This window comes from Camelus bactrianus, chromosome 10 (assembly GCF_048773025.1).
Source record: "Camelus bactrianus isolate YW-2024 breed Bactrian camel chromosome 10, ASM4877302v1, whole genome shotgun sequence".
Lineage (NCBI taxonomy): Eukaryota > Metazoa > Chordata > Mammalia > Artiodactyla > Camelidae > Camelus > Camelus bactrianus.
Window position 1 is genome coordinate 43,948,197 of NC_133548.1, and position 25,628 is coordinate 43,973,824.

The following is a 25,628-nucleotide window of genomic DNA, read 5'->3' on the forward strand; positions in this document are numbered from 1 at the left end:
CTTTGGAAATGTACGTGGCAGGATGGGTCTGCTTGTAGTAGACTACGTTGACTCTGACAGATGCAAGGACCAGCTCGGTGACTATGCTTCTGCTGTACCACGTGGGTGATCAGGGATGAGGAGGAAAGGTTTGATTTCTATAATAAACACTGAGGGCATAAAAATTAAAGGTAAGCTACTATAAAGGTATATGGAGATTCAGTTAGATAAGGATGGACGCTGATATTTGCAAATTAAGTATTTGCTAACAGACTCTACTCTTCAGCCAGTAAGCTTATTGGTTTGGGTTAAAAGTTTCCCTGAAATTGTCTCAGAAACCTGCCTTATTTTGTGTGGATCTTCACCAGCTGAGAGAAGTCATCATTACATACGAAGTTGTCTTTAAGGTTAGTTTTGTTTGTTTTTGGCTCAGAGTTCAGAGCTGTTATACTGTATTTCCTGCAATCTCTTAATAACTTAATTAATACAGCCTCTCTACACCAAGAGGCAAAAGGGAACAGTCAAGCTGTCACTAAGGGATTGGTAAATAGTTGGAGAGGCAGAGTGAACATTTGAGTTTGTCTTCTTTTCCTTTCTTAAGACTACTTTATGAAATAAAGATGTAAAAATGGGATTAACAGACTTCAAAACATGTTTGAAATTATTCTCCTTTGTCATATAGATGTTGTTAGGCTGAACAATCCTTATCATCCTAAAATTCCCTCCTGACTGCTAATCATCCACGTGGTACAATGAGAGCACAATCACAGAGCTGTCATTCGCATCTGTCACAGCCAACACAGTCCACCGCAAACACACCCAGGTACACACATTCCCATACGTGCAGAAACGATGTGGTCTGAAAGTGTCTGCTGTGAGATGTTAACTTTTAACAGAGAAACCCACCACCTGAAGTTCTCTCTGTATCTTGTGATTTTTCAGGGGGAGAGGAGTAGTTAGGGGATACTGTTAGGCACCTAAAACTGGCTTTCTGTGCTAGTACAGCCAGGTCAGTCCCTCATCTACATGTTGAACCTTTGTGATGCCAGAATAGAGCTTTAATCTTGCTCTATTAGGATCTCTGGGCAGAAAAGTCTGGCAGGCAGCAGCACGGAGCCAGCCCTGTGCAGAGGCCATAAGCAGCTGATAGCAGCTCCTCCTTCCTCTGTTGTTGATTTTTCTTTCCAGGCTGGATTCAAACAAGGGCCCTACTTGAGTCTGGACTCAGCTCCCACCTATGATGGGTCATTCTGGGCACTATCTAATTAGTAGTGCAGTTTAAACACTGAAAAGGCACCTTTAAGACCCACTAGATACAGCTTCTCAGCACCAATGTCCACGACAGAACACTGGACCTGTGTCTACACCAGCACCAACCCCTGCCACTCTGCTCTCACTTTCCCCTAAGGTGGCTGCTGAGCAGACTCTCTGCGCATAAGAACCTAACTTTGACGTATTTGAGTCCTGGCTTTAAATTCATCCCAGCAACATTTTGTCTCATCCCTTATCTGTAGGACTAAGCCTGCCATGTAAATTTTAATTTGAAAGATATGAACTTGGCTGCTGGGCAATGGAACATATTCTGTTTTACTTGTACATTTTCTTAGACATGAAATCTGGAGAGAAATAAGTCCTGCTTGCTCTGCTCTTCTAACCACAATGGATTGCCAGAGGGTAGAGGGGGTGGGCTGGGGAGGGCATTACGGAGAGATTTGTACTTCAAAGACCAAAGCAAGATCCCAGTCCCTCAGAACCCAGAGGCACAGGAGGCCTCCATTCAAAATTCCAACAGAGCTGAAGATTCTTTTTAAAAATCAAGTACAGACATGAATATATCATCTACACAAATGTTTTTACACGACCAGTTTCATTCCCAACCCTGTTCACCTCATTCAAAATCGCACTTACTACTGGGAAACCAGTTGAAACCAACTGTAAGGTAGTGGCTTAAAGCAGATGGCAAAGACTGTAACAGCCCATGACGGTTCTCATTCCAGGAGAGAGTAGGCGATGACTGGAGCTGGGGGCAGAGAGCAGAGAAGCTCAGAGCAGCCCGAGAACCAGGGGAACTTATAGCCCCCCAGCATCCCCCACCCCCGCATCACCTCTGCAGCTCTCTGGGCTGAGAAATGAGAAAGGAGAGCAGGGAGGCTGCCCCAGGGACATGAAGGAGAAGATGAGGTAGAGGAAATGGAAAAATCAATATCCCATGGCTCCCCTAGGCTACTTAAATAGAGGCGGGAAGAAACAGCAAATCCAAAGTAGGAGAGAGGAAAGATACAAAGCAGAACATGGTGACCTGAGCTCCCCTCCCCCAGATGAGGGGTTTGGAAATGGTCAGTGGAGGTGAACCTGAGTGCTGTAAACTATAGCTCTCCAGGGTAAGGGTCTAGAATTTTAATGCCACTGAGTGAGTGTGGCAAGGAAGGGTCTGTGTCTGAAGCAGACAGTCCCCTGAGTAGGTCTGGGGAGCTTCTGTATCTGGGTATTTTCAGGACTTAATGGGCACAATGAATGGATGGAGAGGGGGGCCCCAAGGATGGGGGCTGAGAAGGAACATTGAGAGAGGGTGTCCTCGGTAAGCAAGTACTACTCCAACACTGTCTTAGAGAAGCTGGCCTTGGGGCTGGAGCTCGCAGCTTCCTCCACCTCCCATCCCTGCTCAGGGCAGGAGGAGGCCATTTTCCTGGTCGTGAAACAGGCAGGAATGAAAATGTCATAGCTGGAGCTGGCCATCCCAGACCAGAGCCGGGAGACCAGAGCCTGGAGAAAGCCAAATTTCAAAGATGACCAACCAAATAAAGCAGATTTCCTACATCAAATTCAAAAACACACTTTCATGCCTGAAGGTATCTGAGCCGTGCTGAGTTGCAGCCAAGGGTTAGGAGAGTCAGGTGCTCATGTGCAGAAGGCTTTCCTCCTCACTTCTCCTCAAATTTGATTTAATCCCTTCCAGTGTCCTAATTTGAGTCCCAACAAAGTCTTGTTACCTGAACCATCTTGCTACCTGAACAAAATCTTGTTACCCAAAAAGCCAGTTACCTCCACTGGATCTTCAGAAAGAGGACATTACTGTAACTCAACAAATTTGAATGTGTACAGCAAGGGGTCAGGTAGGGTGAAAGGCACAGAGAGGCAGAGCCTAGTCACCGCCTTCAAGGGAATGCTTGGCCAGGGGTGATAAGACAGTCATACACTAAGTGTAAATCAGGGCAGAGAGGGACAGGAACTGACCAGAGGTCAGAGAGAGGGAGACTGTCACAGATGAGATGGTACTTGAGTTGAGCCTGCCTACTTAACCTGGTCTCGTACTTCTCAGCCTCCCAGCTGACGCTCTAGACCTCAACAGGGAAATTAACAAAGTTTTCCTCTCGGCTCCCAGCTCTTGAGCAGGATGGGATCTTCAGCCCTTCTGCCCCAGCAACTCTCACCTCACAAATGCCCACATCTTCCAGTCCAGGTTCTGTATAAGAATCCGAGCCCAGAATCTCTGGCATGCCTCTCACAGCTGGGTTTCCTCTGCAACCATGGACAAATGTACACTCTTCTGCCCTCCCTCATCTCAGGGACCCCACCTCAGAGGTGAAACTTGGCCTATCCCTTCCCTGGTTTGGGGCACCAGTGTTGATAAGGCTTCGAGGTCCATAGAGAGGAAAGAGAAGCAAATGGTGATTTCAGAATCATCACGAGTCTCTTTACGAAGTTCAAGTCAAGACGGGGAAGTCCAGAAACAGTGGGAAGTTTGGAAGAAGTGGGACTCTGTTTCCCTTCTTGGAATCTTCCCTGGTGACGGAGAGGAAAGAGGGTTGTTCCTAACTATAAGCAGACACAGAAGAAGGGGCAGTTGCAGACAGACAAGTGCAGTTAACTGACTACAAGGGCAGGAGGAAATGGAAATCTGAGGAATTCTCGTTCTGGGATTCAGAGGCTTCTAGGGTGAGTGATATAATGGAGATGTGGGCTTCAGGCCTTGGCCAGTGGAGAGGTGTGGTCAAATGCAAAGCACGCCCTGTTTCTCCCATTCCCTCCCAAGTTAAACAGACAAGACAGGACACCTTGGTGACATATTCAAATAGTTTATCCCCCATTACTAAAATAACCCTATGTCGACCAACATTTTCTCTAAAACAGCTCACATCTCATGCCTCAATTTCCATTCCCACTGCTTTCAACTGACTTCAGGTCCTCATCATCACAGGCCTGAACTGGCTGCCTCTAATGGGTCCCCACCCCATCCCACACTTCTTACACACTCTTGCCAGATTAATTGTCTAAAAACAATTTGAGCACTTTGATGTGTGTAATTGGTGCTTTTCTTGTATATTTCCCCAACTAGATTGTGGGCCTTTCAAGACCCAGGGCTATATCTTTCCTCTATCTTTATTACTAGCACATAATATCGAGCTTTGCACAGAGCAAATGTTTAATACATGTGTCTAGAGTAAATACATGAATGCCATGGACATAAAAGTTTCTGATAATTAAATCCCGTAGAGAAAACATACATTTACATCTGGTTTCAGGGTTTCATGGAAGTTAAGAGAGGTCTAGGCAACTTCCATTTTTGAAGCTGTCAGTTTATTAAATCTCAAGAAATAACTAAATGAGTAATTCAAAAAAGTACGTTTTAAGTGTTTACACTTAACCAATGCTCCCCACACACAACACATATAGCTTAATAAAACTGTGATATCCATCGAGTAATTACAACATTTAATCCTAGTGCACCACTTAGTGGAGGTGTGGCCAGTAATTGGCCTCAAATTTAGAAGACTCAAATGATCTTCAATTCTGTCAGAGTATTTCTGTGACTCTACAGATTGTTCAGTACAGAGGTAAGTTCAAAAGTCTAAACATAAGGCTTTTAGTGAATGTGAGACCTGGGACAAGGGACCTTCCACCAGCTTCACACCATTATAGGCACGGCTCAGTTTAAACTTTTGGTGCTTTGCCACTTTCGTCAGCAGAACACGAGAAAAGTGGCCTGATATTGACGCATGTACCCTGTCAGTCATTCATGGAAAAATTCCACTATGTGCCCAAGGCTGCACTAGGGGTTAGATATTTAGGGAGAAATAAAGCAGATGTGGTCTTTGAGCTCACAGAACTCATAGCCTAGAAGGGGCAGAGACAATAAACATACAATCATAGAGTCAGAAATAGATTTTAATCCTACCAAGAGTGAAAGAAGGCTACATGTGAGATAGTAAAGAGCAGGAGGGAACAGAGGAAAGAATACATACTGCATACAGGCGGTCAGGAAGGCCTATGAGGAGGGGACATTTTAGCTGGGCCATTAAGGCTGAAAGGAGTCAGACACAACAAAGGGAAAGGAAAAGCATTCCAGGCTGAGGGAACAGCATGTGTGAGGGCAGGAAGAGGCGGGGATCCTGAAGCAACCAAGAGAGAGGATAGTGGAGCCGGAGTGATGAGCTTTTTCAGGTGAAGCCTCTTAACTGAGTCCACATTACTGGTGTCCCCTGGGCTGTGCTACATGGCGGAACTGGCTGGGAGGTGAGGCCAACAGGTGGCCGACAGGTGACAGAAGCAGACTGTGGCAGCACTACACAGGGCCTTCACAGACCTGATCAGGAGTCTGTGGTGTGATAATTGAAATTTTTATAAAACCAAAGTGTTACAAAGAAAACCTGAGAAGACTTATAAGCACAGATAGAACGTTCATCTTGGGACATGAATCAGGAAATGGATGAGATGGTCTTTCAAGGTTCCTTCTATTTTGAGGATCCAGGGATTTTCATATATTTGGAGTAAAAACCTTTAAAATGTTCTGGAATTGAAAAATTTTGGAAAAAAAATCCATGTGCCCAGGTCATTATATAAAAGAGATTTCATCCAGTGGGGAGGGTATAGCTCAGCGGTAGAGTGCCTGCCTATCATGTGTGCGGTCCTGAGTTCAATTCCCAGTACCTCCATTAAAATAAATTAATAAACCTAATTACCCCCCCCCCAAATAGGGACTTCATCCAAATCAAAAGGAATTAACAGGAATTTTGGAGGATTCCAACAGTAACTAGGCTCACTAGAAACAGAATGCTAATGTGCTCGATCTTGGAAGAACAGAAAGTTGTCCTGACCAGAAACAATCTTCGAAGATGAAGCAAAGCTCATCTCCCGGACATTCCAAAAGGCAGGGGTAGGAGCCCCATGGATCCACGCTGCAGAGGCCAGGGGAGGGCGGGATTTCCAATGCAAACGCCGCAGCAGAAGCTGTGCCAATCACAATGACAGTGGAGAGGCCCTCAACTGGGAGGCTAAGCTTGGTATGGTTGGGGCCAAGAAGGTGTCCTGGGAACTTTAGGACAAGGGATAACAGCCGCAGGATGGAAGCAGGGAGAAAGAAAGTGACAGCAGTGAGAAAGTAAAGAAGAAATAAGGACTAGCAGAGCAGACTGCTTAGAGCCAACTCAGCAAAGAATACTTTCCCCCATCCCCAGATATAGTACCCAAAAATGTTACTAAGAAAAGAATGTTAAAAATGTTCTGGAGCATCAAGGAAATTTCATTGATTTTCCCAATTTTGTCAGTAAAAAAAGGTTTTATGTGTGCATGTGTGTGTGTTTATAATAGAACACAACTCTAAAGAATTGGAAGACCACACCCTTCCTATTATAAGACCATGAGTCAAAGATACGTATTTCCAGACACAACCCATAAAACTAGGTCAGCAGTAATTTGGATAAGAATGTTTGAAATGCATAACGATGCAAATCATCAGTATTAGGTCAAATGCAGCTGGAAAGAGTTTAGTTTTCTTATAGTAGTCAAATATTACTACACTTGATTTTGGCCATCAGAAGAGATCACTTAGTTGCATGACTTCAAAACCAAAATACATCTAAATGTAAAATGCATTTTTACAGGGACAATTCCTTCACTCTCTCTTTTAATTTTTTTTCCTTCTACCCAGTTTCCACAAATTAGTGGTGAAGATATCTACAGTCTTTATTTTCAAATGACATCTATTTCTTGATATGCAGGTTACTTATAAACTTTTCTAGAATAAGACTAACAATTATAGTGATATGACTGCTGCCAATTCATTAGAATTATGGCAGTCTCGTTCTAGAATCTAATAAAAACACAGTACTATCACTCTGTACTGATGGAACCCAGATCAGAAAAATTAACACACAGAATAAGACCAAGTGGAAGACAATCCCAATGGAGATTCCATCTGAAGGGCCTAGTTTCTCAAGCACTGAAAGGATTTTATTATGAGTCTGCACCACTGCACAAACTCCACGGCAGCATCCAACAGAGCTCCAGTTATATTTAAGTCTTAATTCTAAAGAGAAATCCTAATGATAAAATCTGAGGATTTCTTCTAAATCAAATGGCAAACAACCATCCATTTCCTCACAGAGGAATATTTTAAGTAAAGCTCTTTGATTCAGACTTGGAAATGATGCTAAAATAGGTTTCTGAAAAAATTAAATTATAAACTGTCATATTCCATCCCACTTAACGTGAATGAGCAAAGCCTCTAGGATAAACTTGATTAACATAAAAAAGGGTAAAATCTTATTTCTATTTCTAGGGAACAAATTTTAAAAAGATTAAAAAATATAACCACACACTGTACTTGTACTTTCCAAATAACAGCACACGCTAGTCCTCTAGCTATCACTCAAGCAAATATTTCCATTTTAATGAAAGCTGCTTTCTGAGTCTCTCTTCCTGAAGTCTCTTACTGAGAGAGAATTTTTATATCCAGTGATTCAGAACTGGCTATTTAACCTCAAAGCCACCTTTATGCATCTGGGCCTTGGCGGGGGGGGCATGTCTTGATAACGAGGATAAGAACCACAGTACTGAAGGCAAAATGGCAGCCCACGTGGTGGGGAACATACCAGGCGCAGACCTGTGCAGAGCACATGACGCACACGTTATCACTTCACTCTTAAAACCACCCATCGCCATTCCTCTCTCACACAAGAGGAGAAAAGAAACAGATGAAGGTTAAATAACGTGTCCAACATACACATGTAGCTAGAGCTAGTTCGCTGGAGCCCAGAGCCCTTGCTTTCTATCACTGCACTATATCATTCTTCTACTGCACGAGAGCACAAAGCATCCAGCCCATGGAAAGAGAGTGACCCTAGGCCTGGGCACTCTGTAGACCATGCAAAGGCTGGAGATGGAAAAAGACCTCCAGCCACTGTGTGGAGTCTAAAGAGAGCCTGTGTGTGACAGCCAGGCTAGGTCAGAGGCACCGGGAATAAACTTGGTAACACTAGGAGGGCAGCACGAAGAGGGAGTAAAAACTCAGGCTCTGGTGTTGGTTGACCCAGAGCTCAAATCTGGACCTGGGTGATTACCCATATATGACTTTATTTCTAAATCTCCTTGGCTCAAGTTGCTTCTTCTACAAGATGAAAATGAGAATAGGATCTGTCTCACACAAAGTTGTGAACCATAATAAAATATAAAGTTCTTAGATAACACTTGATACGGTAAGTCTTAGCAATGTTAACTATTATTATCATGAACTAAGCAGAGACTATGCAGCGCTCAGGAACCTAACAGGAGTATAGGAAGTATCAAATTTTCCATTTTGCGTCTCTGATACTGAATGGACATTAGCAAGGTCACAGGCTCCTTGGCTGATCAATGCCACTGCCACCAAGAGAAGGGGACGGGGCATTGCTTGCCTTGTATTTAGAGAGGAAAGGGGCGTTACTGACCGAGCCGATGAGGTTGGCTCTGTGACTTGGCGCTGGATGCGGACGCCATGAGCACAGTTCTCCTGGTCCCCAGACTGGGTAGAGAGGGGAAGGTCAGGGGAGGTGTGGCTGATCTTCATGGAGGCGTCTGCACAAGGAGTGGGAGGGTCTAGGAAGCCCTCACTGTTCTCCTGCTCATTGGTCTCTGTGTCCGTGTAGTTAAGAGGCTCCTGGTTGTTTTCTTTGCTACCAGAGAACAGGCCTCGTTCTCGCCATGGAACCCAGCAGAGTTTCCAAGACACGAAGAGAGAAACGCCAAAGAGAGCGAGGCCACAGGCAGTGACCACGAGGGTCAGCAGGCTCACTGAGATATCTGCAAAGAAGCAAAGATCAAAGGTCAGTGTGATTGCTCCTCCCGTGCCCACCCACTGCACGGTGCGGGCAGAATACTCTCTCATCCATCTGTCCCTCAGGAGTGACAGTGGAAGGCCAGGCTGGAGATGCTGCTGGGTCACCCGACTCTGTGGCAGGGACAGTGAGGACTCAGACACAAGTGCAGATGAGGTAACATGCAAGCATGTTTAGAAATAATAAACAGCCTGCAACAGCAAGAGACAGGGAGTATTTAGGGGACCAGGAATGCCCTGCATGTCAACCGAGACCCTAGTCCTCTGCAATATAAATCAATGACATTCTGGGAGCAGGGCGGTTTCAACTACCCTTAAAAATTCCCCTGTCATCTCAGAGAGCTGTATGATATAATTTGGGAATTATTTAAGTAACACCTTTTTAAAATAAGAGAAATTAAAATCCAGGTATAGGAGTAGGGAAGTGATCCAGGTAGGGGAACAGGGATGTGATCCAGGTAGGGGAGAAGGGAAGTGATCCAGGCAGAGGAGAAGGGAAGTCACCCAGGTAGGAGAGTAGAAAAGAGTAGGGAGAATAGGGAAGTGACCCAGGGGAGTATGGAAGCAGTCAGTAAAGGCGGTTTTATCAAGTCAGTTACCACAGTGGGGGACCAGAGGTTAAGCTGCTGGGGAGGCTCCACACTCTACACCTTGATTTGAGGGTAGTTCTTGAGGGGCATTTCCAACCTATAGCACGCGTGGCAAAGTTAGCTTCTGTGGCCAGAAAATTCCCACATTTCAAATAAATGCAGGGGCTGGCCTTGGAGGTCAGCAGGCACGTGTTCAAATGGTGAGGGAGAAGGAATCTGGGGGCAACGATAGCATCTGCTACATGGACCACAGCCCCACGACCTCAGTGAGGGTCCATGGCTGTGCATGCAGTGTCTAGTGGCTGTGTTCCTAACTCTCAGAACAATGGCCAAACCCCTCCAGGCTTCCGCCCCACCCTACAGGAGAGCCAGGGAGGCTAAGGCATCAACCTCAGTTGATAGCATCAACTGTGGTGCTATCAACTCCTCTCTTTAAAAGACACCCCTACCTGCTTTACTGGGCTCCACTACACGCAGGAGCCTCAAGGATTCTCTCCCAGGATCTGTTTTCACTATCTATCATTAATATTTGCATTGCTTCAGCCAAAGTTTTCTGAATGCCCATTACATGCCAGGGGCTGTGCCAGGCTTTGGAGATGCAATGGGGAATGTGATAGACACACTCTACACCTTCACAGACTCATATTCTAGTGACGGGGAAAATGAGGAATCATACTTAACAGTCACAGCTTCAACTATCTGCAGCATGACAACAATCCACAACATGAGACAGCCTTCATCTCTGCTCAGTGTGCACATGAAGCCCTCCTGCAAGTCACTTACCTCCTGAGTCAAGCTGACCACCTAGTGTCCATGTGCTTTTCAACGTGACTCTGAAGGTACTTATCATTCTTATGAAATGATCAAACAATTTTTCATGAAAAGATTACTCTTGACAGAAAGCCAGCTACCAGGCCTGCTGATGGATCTAATGTATCTCCTCTATGCTTCCCAACGAATCTTTGCCCTTGTGGCAAAACAATTTATGTCTCTGTTTGAAATCATGGGGGGTTCCAGTTTCAACATGGGTAACTGAGCTCAAAATCTTGGCTTATCCCATTTCTCTCCTCAAGTATCACTGAAATGGGAGAAGCAAACTATATAACTATGGAAAGCAAGGACAGGTAATTTCAATCCATCAGTGATCCAGTAACAGTGAGGCATTTCTGAAATTGTTTGAAAGGAAAAGCCAATTGGTGCCGAACATTTAACATAGGCAAATGAAGGGACACTAAGGGAAAAGTAAAAATTAAAAATCCCAAGTGCAGAGTAAAAAAGGGCGGGGATGGCGGACAGGGAGCAGAGTCAGCGAGGGCAGAGTAAAGCGCACTGAACATCATACCTCATGGAGCCCCAGTAAGAAGAAGGGAGAGGATGGATGGTTTGACCACAGCTCACACAGCAGGATGGAAAATTTATTGATAAAAACTTCTATAATAGATAGTAGTCCTGAGGGCTCAGGGAAGGAGGAGACCCCAACCCAGTTAATCAGGCTGCCATGGCAAACATCAATCCCTACCCCCTCCAATGAAATCTAAAAACAAAACAAGCTCCACAACACAGTGCAATCCCGTTACACACTCTTTAGTCCAGAGGTAAAACCCCTTCCCTATATCCTGTTAATCACTTCAGGACGGTTTTGACACAGACACCACTGGGAGACCACTGACAAAGGCGGGAGAAGTACACCGGAAGGCAGAATGTTTTAGAAGTGTGACGTGGTAATTATGGGAGAAGCTTAAATCCCAATCCCCTGATGTTGGCCTTGGCCACCTGACTTGCTCTGGTCAATGAAATATGAGTGGACATGGCCCATGCCACCTTGGACCACAGGACTCTTAGGCTCCCACCTTCTGCTGTGAAAAGAAGAGGTCTTAAATAAGGTCTTGATATTCTAGCCTGGGTGCCATAAAGGAAGACTTGTGGCATAGGCCCAAAGCCCAGAGTGAGGAGCAAACTTAAATCTGACACACAGGCTGAGGCAGGGCAATCACTGATCCACAGATCCATAAGCAAAACCCAAAAAGTTTGGGGTGGGGGCTGTGGGTAGAGCTCAGTGGTAGAGCATGTGCTTAGCATGCATGAGGTCCTGGGTTCAATCTCCAGCACCTACATTAAACAAACAAACCTAATTACCTGCCCCCACCCCCCCAAAACACTAAACAGTTAGTGTTTCATTTAAGCCACCAAGATTTCAAAGGTGTTTGTTACCATCGCAAAAAGTTGACTAATACATGTGACCATATAATTTATTGTCCAAGGCTAGGACAGTTCTAAGAGGGAAAAGAGGGGGTATCAATAATCCTATCAGTGAGAGATTGTACCCAGGACTGTCCAGAGCAAACCAAGGATGTATGGTCACCCTGCACTTAGAATCTCACCTGAACTCTGAACTCACTGGCTTGGTACAACACAGCCCCGCAGGATTTACTTGGTAGAGATAACACCCTAAATAAAGTAAATCCTGGGCCGACTTCTTCTAGTAACCACAAGGCCCTGACACAGCTCAAGAACGACTCTAGCTTGTTAGCTGACTCCCAGCTCTCACACTCAAAAAACACCTTGCTCCCAAGTCCCATCCTGGGGGATCCAGGAGAGCAGGGGTCTTGTCTGTTGCTCAGCATTGAATCCCAAGCATCTAAAAGAGTGCCTGGCACATAGCAGGCATTCAGTGTATGTCTGATGAAGCCCACCCGAGAGCCCTGTTACCACCCTATGTTTACTGTGAGTCAAGGGTGTGCCCTGTAAACTCCAGGAGCTGCTGGTCACATTCATAGTCACAAAAGATTTTTGTGTATAGAGTTACGACTGAAAATGTCTGGCAAATGGCAAGAGGGGCTTTTCTTTCATTCACACAAAGGTGCCATGTTGGTAGGAGGAGGCCAGGGAGCACCTGGCAGGAGAAGCCAACAGTTACCCACACAGCCACGCCATCCACTAAGCATAATCATCAGGACTTCTGTTTGCAGACAGCTCAGGGTGCCCCCTGAGACACTCCATTTGAACTTTCCTCTCCTTTTCCAGAGAGAAGTGCTAGAAAGCTGGGGCAGAATCATGAAGTCCATACATACCACCTACCTCATACCACGGCCTCAGGAAAGGGAGAGGGAGAATCCACTTAGAATCACAAAATAGCTTTACTAAGAAAAGGAATTATTGCTTAAGTTAGGTGGTAGGTACATGGCCACTTGTTTTATGGTTGATCTTTAAACTACAAGTATTCGATATATATATTCTTTGGCAATTATGGTATATTTTATAATAAAATTTAAAAATAGTAAATAGTGACATCAAAGATTATAATTCTAAAGATAATTTTTCTGAAGAATAGGAAAAGTATAAACTGGTCCTTCTGTCCAAGAGCGAAGAGAATCACCAGGTGGTGATTTGGGGATGAAAAGGAGGCAAATGGTAACTCAGTTCTGATCCAGATCCCCGGAGGTATTGCTGGTTGAGGGTGACTGCATGAAACTCTACCCACAGCTGCCATGGAGGCCATCCTTCCAGGGAAGATTAGAGCAGGGTGCCCTGCAATCAGGCCTGATCATCAGAACCCTCTTCTGCTGGCCACCAGCCCTCGCCACAGGACGTGATGTACTGCAGCAACATCCCTAGACACCAGACAAGACACCATGATACCCTTAGATCCGGCAGACATCCCAGCTGGATACCTATGACTCCAAGGGATCCCTGCAAGCCTGAAGACTGTTCTGGAATGGCGAATATTATTGCCCATTGAGCACAAAGCTTCAGCACCTATACTGCATATGGACAGAGGAATGGTAGTTGCCCTGTTGAACCGTGAAGGGACAGGAAGAACATATAAACGAATGACGACGACAACAAAATCATGGGACCAATGGGCCAACTCAGCAACTTGAAAGAAGCTAGCCGAGCTGGACCATCAGAATAAATGACACTTGCGAGAGGTAAATTAATTCATTTACTCAGTGAGATGTTTAAAATAGTGGTGAAGAAGGAGAAGCATGGCTGGGCAGTAACCAGAATTAGACACCCCTGAAAGATGTCACCTGATCTCACTAAGAAGAGGAGCTTGTAGCCTGAGAATTCCACAGCCAGCCACATTATCATCAGAGGAGAGGAAAAGCATTTTCAGTCACCAATGACTCAGAAAATACACCATTCATGTAGCCTCTCCTGCATAAACCTGCAGAAATTCTTCAAACCAACAAATAAAAATTTACGTCAGAATAGAGAACCCAAGGGCTTTCTAGATAAGATATATACTTACATCCCATGGATCACAAGAACTGGTGATAAGCAAAGAAAACAGGAAAAAGTATATTAAATCTGAATAATTGCTGGTTTTGAGGTTATAAAGTTTAACGAAACTATAAGGAAAAAAACACTTAAAAGAGCAAAGTAATGATAAATACATACACTTAAATTCCAACAATTTCAACAAAACATGGGAAATGAAAGGAGGAAGGAAGTAAAACCAAATTAAATGTCCTACATTGTTAGCAGGGAGAGATGACAGATACTTCAACTTGCTGTTGGTAAGGAATATAGGTGCAAATACATATATAAAATAATTAAGGAAGACTGTGATTCATAATGGTGCATATGCATATATATTTATGTATATATATCCTCTCCTTCCTGAGACCCCCCCATAAATAATCTGAAACAAATATAAAGTATAAACTCACAATCACAAAGAAAACAGCATTAGATAATCAGCAAAAAGGTTTTAATTTTTTTTTTTCTTGGAAGACAGTATGTGAATGGAGGTGTGGTAGAGGATGCCATAGACCCCCCAAAAATGCAGAGTGGGGTAGACTTAAGGGGCAGGCAACCTGGCCCATTAAACTCAAAACAGGCTCAGGACTCAGATATTTCCAATATGGTGGCAGCTAAGACTAATATGTTGAGCTGAAAACATGGGCGGTGACTGAAAATCTTCACCAAATATTGTCCAAACTGTCTAGGGAGAAACCAAGGTGACTAGTAGGAGAATTAGTGCCCAAGAGCAGAATTCTCCATGTTCTTGCAAAAAATGGAAGCTCTCGTAATCCCCCTAAAGTAAATCTTGAGTGTTAAAATGTCACTCACAGATACATCCCTGTGGTCAGCTTTTCTACTGCCTCATTCTTAAGTAGGACTAAGCTACAAAGAATCACCAGCCATATACAGAAATCTTAGAGCAACATCAACCTATAGAAGCAACAACAACAACAAAGATGTTCCCAGAGAAAACAGAGAAAAATCAGGGAGGAAATAGGAACTTTTAAAACATTTCATTCACAGGAAATTTCCACATTGGAAATTATGAAGGGAATTTTCATGTATTCCCTCCATACAAGAGTAAACTACTAGAATGGAGAAGATAATCTTCTAAGAAAAAAAAAAAACCTGATGGCTAAAATGAGTAAAAAATTCAAGAAAGGGTAAAAGTAAAGGAACATCTACCTGAGTATGAACCAGAGATTCAGGAAATTAAAGCAAAAGTTATGAGATACAGAGTATGTATTCAGGAGGTCTATTATCTAAGTTTTTCAGAAGGTTATGACAGAGAAAATGAAGGTAAGGATCATCAAAAATTTTTGATTCCCTAGAATTGAAGGACATATTGTTAGGAGTCCACTGAATACCTACAATAAAATAACTCTACCTTATGCACATTATTGTGAAGTTTCCTAACATGGAAATCAGAGAAAATCACAAAAGCTTAAGAGACAAACATAATATGAACACAAAGCAATCAGAACTATACTGACATTGGACTTAATTTAAAAAACACTAAATAATGGAACAATGCTTGCAAACTTCTGAGGAAAAATTATGATCAAGTTAGAATTCTGTACCCAAACACACTATCAAGGAAGTGTGAAGGCTCAGAAAGCCATTTTCAGACTTACAGTAAGTCAGAAAGATTACTTTCCAGGCATCTATCAAAGGAAGTTACTTGAGGATGAATGTATGAGGTCAGAAGAAGACAAAGTGCACAGGAAAGACTGCACTCCCCTCAGAAGGTCAGTGGAAGAAAACCCCAACCAGAGAGCTGAGTTGCAGGCCTGGAGGGGAGCCAGTCCAGCCTGGAGCAGAAGCCTGGGTTCTGGAAAGGTGTTCTCCTCAGATAAAGAGGATTTGATAAAACATAAATGACAAGATAAAGAGTTTATTTCTTAATAATATCATTAATTGTCTTCAAAGAGTGTTTTAAAGAAAACAAAGAGAGAGAAATTAGGTATTCCATGAGGAAATTTTTTTAGAAAAGGAAAAAATAACCTTAGTATTATTTTTCTTATATACCTCTTGACTCTGCACTAAAAAAAATTTTATGTTCATAATAACATAGACAGCATTTATTGATTCTCAACTCTTAGAACCAAGCCATAGACAAAGCATGGAGGACATAAGCTTGGTTATAGAATAGAATGGAAATGTTTTCAACTTTGACAATTTAAAATTGATAGAAAAGATGTCAAAAATTAAGAGGTAGGAAGAAAAAAGCTGAAGGAAAGGTTACAGGTTGCCTTCCAACATGAGGGAACAAGAGATGTTGTCTATAGTTGATAGATGTGTATACATGGATGGGTTTTTTAAATTGAAGTATAGTTGATTTACAATATTTACACTAGTTTCAGATTACAGCACAGTGATTCAATATTTTTATACACTGTACTATATATATTGACGTTTTTATGCTAAAATTATTTTTACATTGAAAACCATGTAAAGATAAAGCAAGCCATTTCTGCTGGGATGAAATTAGAAGGGATTTTCACTTCTATAATAACTTTTACAAAGAGCAAGTATTACTGAGGAAAAAATGAAAAACATTTTTAAGCTGCTGTAGTATATGAAGCATATGTGGGTTAGCACATTCAGGTGAACTTGGCTCTGAAATCCCCAAACATTTCTGAAAACAGTCCTTGTTTAACCCTGCTCCTTGGGTTGCGAGGACTGAAGGAATGAAAACCATGACAGTCACTACAATAATGATCATCTCAGTTCCCTAGCATGGTTTTCCTTCCAAGACAAACCTATAAAAGACATCCATCCTTGTCTACTCATCTGTGTTCAGACTTTTAGACTCATGAACAAAATATCAGGAGACTGGCCCAGGCTATCAACTTTCTACTTTGCTAATACTGATTTTAAAATATACAGTGCTTTACTATCATGCTTATTTCATACAAGAAAGGATATTTTAGCACCAGAAACAAATGCCATTTCTTTAAAATACTATAGTGAGCTTTATGAATAAAACCATTATACTCTCCTTATTTTGTCAATTCGCTTTAGAGTTGTGAGAACTTTGTCGTGGATAAATAAGGCACCAGAGATTGGGAACCACTGTCCTAGTCCTTGGAATGTCAGTCCTGCCCCATCTCTATTTCTTACAGAAACAAATATAGCTCAGGGCAAAACCGGAAAATAGATGATATTTTTGATTCCCACTCCAGTCTTCCTATCCTGAGCTCTCCTTTCAACTGCTCTCCCAACCTTGTGTTGTCCCAGAGGACTGGAATTTTCACAGGGATTATGTTGAAACCTAAAGATTTGGTGTCTGTGGCTAGTCCTCTCACAGCCAAAGGAAACTTACGATGACGACACAGAAGAGACAGGGCGCATGCTCAGAATGAATCATGATGTTTCCAGGGCAGGCAAAGGAAACTCGGAATCACAATTGAGGAGGGAAGCAAAAACAAAAAACAAAAAACAAAAAACAAAAAACAAAAAACAAAAAACAAAGCTGGAAGAGTGGTGCTGAGCACTGAGACTGAGGTGGCTGGGACATAAAAAAGGAGAGGAAATTCATGGTCAGAAATGGGGATGAAACAACCAGTTTAAAAGAAAGGTGCAAAATGAAGAAAGGCAAGTGGCTCAAGATCTTCACTGCCGTGTCCATTAACATATGACTTACCTTTTTGCAAAAGAATTTCAGGCAGCTTTAAAAATACACACAGCACAAAAGGAGAAACTTTGTGAGGAAATCAGGGCCAAAGAAGAATAAAAGTAAAATGAAAATGAAGTCAGGGGTAAAGTAAATAGCCAAAATGCATGTATGAGGTTTCGTAAAGTTGCCAGAGGTGGCTATGGAACTGGTTCCCAATACCCCACTTAACAGAGAAAAAAAAGCAACATCACCAATTACGTGATTCAGCATCTGAAACACCACACAATTAAGAAATATTTAGGAGACAGAGAAAATCTGGACTAGAAATGTAATGATATTAGAGATTACTGTTAATTACCTTTTGATATGATCATTGTACTGTGGTTATGTTGTATAGATATGTATGGAAACATTCAAATGACATGATGTCTGGAATTTGCTTCAAATTCTAGATGAAACAAGATTGACCCTGGATTAATAATTGTTGAGACTGAAAAATGAGTTCATGGAGTTTATTACATTTTTTTCTCTACTTTTGAATATGTTTGACAATTTCCTAACAACAACAACAAAAAAAACCCAAAACATGTTTAGTTGGGGAAAAGTGTTGATTTCTGACTTCAATCTCAGACATTCTTACTTAATAGGTCTTCGGTGAGAGTCCCTTAATCTCCATTTTTAACAAGCATCACAGATTAATCTGATGCTCATGGTCTACAGATAACACTGAGTAAATTAGGCCGAGTTAACATTAATATACACATACAGTGGTTCAGAACACAAGACACTTTCCTAATCCTAAAGCAATTGTGTCTTGGGGGCTTAATAAAGACAACACCGGGAAATTTAGTTAGACAATCAGGCCATGGAGAACAGGGTGCCTTGTAGGGAAAGGGGTAATGTAATTAGACAGAGGAAACAGGCAAGACCAGACAGCCCTGATGATGTTAGGTGTTTCAGGGAACTGAACCAAGGTGGAAACACTGTATAAGAAACCTCAGGGACCATCTAGAACAGGCTATGTCAGAATTCCCTCATCAACAACCCCTTCCATGTGACTATGACGCTTTCATTTGAATACTTTATTTTCTGTATTTTTAAAATGTAATACAATGAGCATGTATTACTTTGCAATTTTAAAAGGTAATAATAACTACAATAAAATTGCATTGAAAAAAATCACAGAATTCTGGAGTTATCTAGTAAAGGGAACTTAGCCCCACACACACCCAGCAACCCAGAGGGTTCTGAATGGTGACCCTTATCTTGGATAAGAAGCATATAAGAGACTTTACGCTGAAACTAGATGCTATGGTGTTAAAATGATTGAACTTTAGTTGTTTGGAAAGTGTGACCTTGCAGAGACCTTTCTTTAATTACACTGTGGGCACCACAGCATAGTAGTTAGGGACACAGGTTCTAGAAATCACAGTCAAGGTCTGCAGCCTAACATCAGTTTGTGCAACAGATGATAAATCTCTCAGTATCCTGTTTCCTCACAGCGACGTCACGATACTACTACTATTAACCACTTGGAGTTGCACTGAGTACTCAGAAAGGTACTGGCACTCAATAAATGTAAGTTATTGGGGTTTTTTTTTGTTTGTATTTTTTCATGAGGTGTCTCAGGATTCAGCCACTCCATATCCAGACTTGTTCTTACTGCCAAGAAGTGGTCACTGTGGTTAATAAACAGTGAGGCTTCTTGCAGCTTTATGAAACGGGCTGACAAGCAGACATTAGGCACCAAGTGACGTTACTGAGCTGAATTACTGAGTACAAGAGAACGTGCTCCTATTGAGTACCTGGTATTTGCTAAGGGCCAAACCAGGCGTACAAAATTAACAAAACTAGATCTTGCCCTCAAGGAACCACTGACCTTTCAGTAATGCTACTTACAATTTGCAGAGTGCTACTAAAAGCCAGAAGTGAGGGATAAGTAACCCAATCTGGGGTTCAGAGAAGGCTTCCCACAAAACAGAAGTGAGCCAAATCCTACTTACAAACACTTCTCTTACATGAAGGCCAAATCCAGGTCACTTGGGCATGTGGTCAAAAGACTTCACCAGGAGAAAGGAAGGCCAGGGCTTCTGTGTACGGCCTCTGTGTTGCACAGGGCACCACCTGCTCAACTGCACCTGGAGGCCCCAGGAAAGACCTGGCATGTTCCAAGGACTCTAGGACGAGCTTTGCCACCATTCATATATTGTGACCTTGGATAAATCACTGCCCCTCTATGGTCTTCCTCATCTGTCATAAAGGGCCTAGACGTGGCTCTCACCTTCTGTGGTGTTTCTGAACTTGCCAAATGACCTTAAGTTCACAGCAATGTCTATCTAGGGCTAAAGCCACTGCAGTCATTCCTATTAGTGACCAGAAGCCAATGGGTGCCATCCAACAGGAGGCTACGTTTTAGGGTCATTCCTGCTTTTCATTCTTGCAGCAGACATGAGGTTCTCTTAGCTCATGGAAAAATACTGGCTCACAGTGCAAACTGCAAGGATTAAGGAGCATCAGCTTGGGCCCACGGGGGCCATACCGTTATTAAGGTACTGAGCCAGGTAAACAGAGCACTCTCCTGCCTTAATTCTAAGAAGCCCGTGGACTGGTAGGGCATGGTAATTGGCAAATGATATCAACTGCATTTTCCTGCAATTGACATAAAGAGAGGAGCATATTTGGTAGCATACTGTATCTCTGGCCCTGTGGGGCTGCACCCTGGACGCAGGCATGCTAAGCCTGTACTTGCCCAGCTTCAAGACGGAAGGAAGAGCCCGGAGTCAGCAACAGAGACATCAAGGGTTTAATGGACAAGGGGAACTTACATGTCTGAAGCAAGGACCTGGAGCGACTCCCCACTGCATGAGGTGGAGGGCAGGCAGGACGTGGCTGCAGTCTTCACTTCTGGGAGCAGGGGGAGGTTACTCGTTATAGGGGGAACTGACATCAGGTTGGCTCATCGGTTACCAGGGAAACCAGCAAAGGGGCACGCCCCTCATCACTCCTTTGATAAGCTAATGGGAATAATCATCAGCTGGGGCTTGGGGCAAGCAGATAGGAAGGGCAGTTATGTGAGTAGATGTAGGTGAAGCAGGCACTGGCCGAGCAGGGAGTGTACAAGAGTGAGCAAGAGAACAGCCATCTTGAGTGGCCTGACCACACAAGCCCTCAGATCTTTGCCTCAGAAGGCTGCCCAGAAGATTCTGCCTGTGTTAACACAGCAGCTGGCCTAAAATTAGCAATGAGAGAACACTTTCTGTGGCACCTTCTATTTGCAAAGTGCAGCCTCATCAGTGTCACCAGCTCCTTTTGACACTGCCATTACCTGCTCCACCTGGGCCACACAGGGCAGGGGTGGCTGAGGCTGCGCAGCGGCTAAAGCTGCAAACACTAAGAGCTGTGTGTTGGCTCCTGTGACCATAATCCCTGACCTCCCGATCCTGTTGCACCTGGGCCCCTGCTGTTTGCATAACAGGAAGGCTCGGGAACGATCATCAGGTTTACCTACTGGGTTTCCATTCTCTTTTTATTCTCTATAGAAATTACTGAATTGGAAAAAAAAATCTACTTAAGAAAATATTTTACCGCCAACTGAGCTTCATTGGAAGTGCCTGAGAAATCTACAGTGTTTTCTGTATCATGGGACTCTGGCTTGCGTGGGACTCAGGTGTGCGAAATAATGGAAAATCTGACATGGAAGGTTTCACACAATGGGGACTTTTTGCCTGAAAAGAACATCATGAAACAAATCTCCAGAACATGCGGGGACCGGGTACAGGCCAAAGAGGTCAGCAACCTTCCCTGCTGTGTCTGTGGGAGGAATGGGAGCCCCGGGCCACCCACCAGTGGAGGGGGATGGGAGTGGGCACCTAGAGACCTGGAGCCCAACTCTATGACTTTTTTTTTCCAAAAAAAATTATTTGTGGTAAAATACACATAAGATAAAATTTACCATTTTAAGCATTTTTTGAGTGTATAGTTCAGTAGTGCTCATTTATGTGGTGGTGCAGCCAGTCTCCAGAACTTTCTCATTTTGCAGAAATGACATTCTATACCCATTAAACAATTCCCCTCTGGCTACCCTGCCCCCAGCCCCACACGGACTACCATTCTACTTTATCCATCAATTTGACTTCTCTAAGTACCTCATACGAATGAAATCACACAGCATTTATCTTACTGTGACTGGCCTGTTTCACTTAGCATAATGTCTTCAAGGTTGTATCCACGTTGCAGTATGTATCAGAATCCCTTTCCTTTTTAAGGCTGAATAATACTTCTCTGTAGTATATACTACATTTTCTTCACCCATTCATCCACAGATGGACATCTGGGTTGCTTCCACCTTTGAGTATAATGACTAGTGCTGCTGTGAATATGGGTGGACAAATATCTGAGACCGTGCTTTCAGTTCTGAGGTATGGACCCAGCAGTGGAATTCCAGCTCTGTTACCTGTGAAGACACTCTGGGCTCCCTGCAACCTCTTCTCTTTAGAGGCCATTTCTCACCTCTAAACTGGGGGGAAAAGTTCCTCCCTGCCTAGTTCTTTTGGAAATTAAGTGCACTTGCATATGTATAAAACCGTGTCATAGTGCTTTCAAGTACTGTTGCTTAAAATTCTTTTTAGGCCTAGTGCTGCTGCACTGGCCTAAGAATTCACACCTCCCACAGGACTCCTTTGCAAGCTCTGTCAATCAGAGTCTTTTCCCATGTTAGATCTGGTCTTGCTTTGATCCAGTTAGTGTTTCAACCTAACCTCTAACCCATGGGACAAGATCATAAGGTTGCTGACAACCAGTTTTGTGAACCACTATTTAGAAACAAATCTCATAAAGCAACATGTAATGTCAGGGTGGGAATTCTTCCCTATTTTCCTGAAATGTTCCTGGTCATTTCTCCTACCTCTTCCTGCTCCACTTAGAGGGGAAGTGGGTCACTCAACTAGACAGCTCAGGGCAGCCCTACTTTTCCTTTCTATCTGCTATCCGTCCTCCTGCATGGGACATACTGCAGCACTGGGAAGTCTGTTACTGCTCTGGACCCTGGAATTAAACAGATTCTCTCTCCTGACTCTTTCTCAGGCACAGCTGGACACCTGCAAGACAGGGCCTCGACCCGTACACACGCGGCCTGGTGGACAGCAGTCCTGTGCGCATGCCCTCTGCTAGCTGTGTCAGTATAGGTAAGGGCAGAGAGCTGCCAGGCTCCTATCAGCACAAAGAGAGTTACACAGGGGATATTTTTTTCATAGCACAAGAGTTCGGCAAGAGACAGGATATATGAGGAAATGACCCGGAGTCTGGCTGGAGACTTGTCTTTAAACACATGTAAGACTCTCCCTAGAGTCTTCCAATAATTCTTGGAAGAAGGACCACAGGTTCTGGTGAGCCCTGGTTAGCTGCCAGAGGCAATGGGCCAGTGCGTTTTGTGTATCTTCAGGCTGTTGAGTTCTAAGTGTTTCAGTGATTAGAATAGTATTTTCTCTTTCAAATTAAAACATTTAAAAATCTTATATTCAAATTATGTAGCATTTGGATGTGACGACCTTTGTATCAGAGTCAGACTTTCTTCCAAAATCTGATGAATTTCTGTCCTAACATTTGGACGCCCGATGCATACTGTCATCTAGCAGGCAACTATGTGTTGTGCATCTTCCACTTACCACTCCAAATCTGCCCTCCTTCCCTCTGCACCCTGCTTTGGGCCATGGAGACTCACCTATAGGGGAATATATATCAAGGGGTTCCCTTGCCTTTGGCCAATAGGAGCCCTAATGGGAAATTAAAGAGTGGGAGGAGAATGAAGTTACAGTATTTATTCCTCCAGTTTTCCTCCTGCTGGGTCGCCATGTTGCGTGTGTCCCCCTGTTGAAAGCCACAGCTCTTTTCCGGGCTCTTTTAGGCCTCTGGGTGGCAATGGCTCCCACGTTTATGAGCCCTGGAGGACTGCACTACCCCTCGTTGGTTGCCCCGAATCCTGATAATCATGCCTTTGTAAAGAGCCCCTGGAGTGAGCCTTTCTCAAATTACCTAATTCGACCATGCTGCATGTTTCCACTGGGACCCAGGCTGATTCTCTACAGAATGCTTCATTTTCGATTCTGTATCCTCTAGTCCCTACCTGTGTAACCTACCTGTGTAACCTTGGGAAACCTGAACTCATATCTGGGCCTGAGTTTCGTAACATACAAAATGAGATGCTTTGAGATGGAAGGATCTTTCCAGATCTCATGTTCTTGAAATGAGAGAAATTTTATATCCAAAGTATATTCTATAAGCAAGCATGATATCTAGCACACAGGAGGCGCTCAACATTTAATGAATGATAAAGTCTAAAGCTATGTATCTTTCCCTATTTATATCCGCTAAAAAATGTGCTTCAGGAAAAGAAAATGCCAAAGAAGCTGTATGTTTAAGTACATAGAGAGTGAGCGTTATGATTACCTTTTCACTGTGATTGAAAATAATACAATATTTGATGCTTCTCTGAACATTTAAGACTCCATGGAGGCAGCGCAGTGGGTGGAAGGACCATAGGCGCTGCAGACAGGCTTTGTTTATTAAATTAACTTTACAACACATCATCTTGAGCTGCCTTTATGAAGATATCATGTAATTGGGAGTAGACCTATCTATTCAGAGTGTGCCAGAGAAACTAAATTTTCAGGAGACGCTCTTACAGTTAGAGGCTCTCTCCATAGTCTTGCTTCTATGGCCAGTATTAACCCTAGAAATACCGCTCCTGAGAAACAGTTCTAAGCCACAAGGCTGGTTCAAGTCAGAACAGAAAGTGGACTCCTGGTTCAAACTCTTCCCTATTCTTTTTCTCTTCTGTCTGGCTTGAACCTTGGTCCATGACCAGAGACACACACTCTCTTTCAACATGTAACCTCTTGCTAGCTTGGACTTCTGTACTTAAAATCCTAACGTCCCCCCTGGTCATGGATCTGCCTATGCTACAAGGATGATCAGGCTCAGATTATCGGTAACTGATTAAAAGCACAGGCTTTTGTGTCTCTGTACTTAACCATCAATTTTCTAAAAAGTATGTTTTTAAGTCAGTTTCCTTTCTGTAAATATTCCACGCTACTGAAATGAAGATGGTTTCTTTTCAATAGCTAATTGTCATCAGTAGTCATGCATAGAAAACTGGCATTAATTCATCATCAGAATGATTAAAATACTGGTCTATGACCAAGAAACAGTAAGTGTACTAAAGAGCATTGACAATAAAGAAGAAAAAAACCCCTTAGATTTCAAAACAAATTACTCTTAACTCTAACTGGAAGATAAAAGGAACACCAACTCTTCTCAGAAGTGTTCTCTTTAGGCCTGCCCTCTCCACGAGTCACAGAAGTTCTGCCTCTTGGCCATGGACAAAGCCACAGCAATGATTAGGCACTGATGGTTTTTCCTAAAACATTCCTGCAATCTTCACTTCTCTTTAAACCAGGTAGGTTTCTCTTTTCACTGTTTTTTAATCTGGGTAAAAATCCACATAACATAAAAGTGACCATTTTAGCTGTTTTTGAGTGTACAGTTCAGTGCCGTCAGTACAATCATACTGTTGTGCGCCGTTGTCACTGTCCATCTGGAGGACTTTGTCATCATCCTGTACTGAAATGCTATCCCTATACACAATAACCTCCCATTCTCTTCTTCCCCTGCCCTCTGCTCCTGGGAACCACTCTTCTGTTCTATCTCCATGATAAGCCAAGTAGTTTGTTCATTTTAATGAAAGTTGGTCTCCAGCTAGGCCCTTCACCTCCTAAAAGTACGCAGAAAAGAAGTGGAGATGATCACAGCCAGAGAGCACAGGCAGGCTGCTATGCAGACACTGGGAAAAGAGGAGAGTCCAGCACTTCGCAAATGATGCTTTGGAGACTGAAGTAGGAAAAGAGGCTACACACAGGTTTTCTACTAACGACCTCCAGGTCCTCTGATTCTGGATGTCAGTGCGCTCTCCTAAGGATGCACAGAACTTCACCTACTTTTCTGGGTGCTCAGCAGCATCCTGTACCACTAGGGGTCTCAGTGGCATTGCCACGAGACACTCTATACCAGGTGGGCTTGAGACAGGGAAAGTGTTTCCCAAAAGACC

The 25,628-nt window shown here is 43.3% G+C and overlaps 1 protein-coding gene across 2 annotated transcripts in view; it reads right to left on the minus strand.

The window, feature by feature from the left end:
* SYT9 (synaptotagmin 9) overlaps positions 1–25,628 on the minus strand; it is a 176,064-nt gene that overhangs the window by 112,413 nt on the left and 38,023 nt on the right. For both annotated transcript variants that reach the window (XR_012509705.1, XM_074372466.1), the window contains exon 2: positions 8,685–9,036. Coding sequence is in view for 1 of the 2 variants with exons in the window: in XM_074372466.1 (XP_074228567.1) it covers positions 8,685–9,036 (352 nt within the window). In the remaining variant the exon portion in view is untranslated. The remainder of the gene's footprint in view (positions 1–8,684; positions 9,037–25,628) is intronic.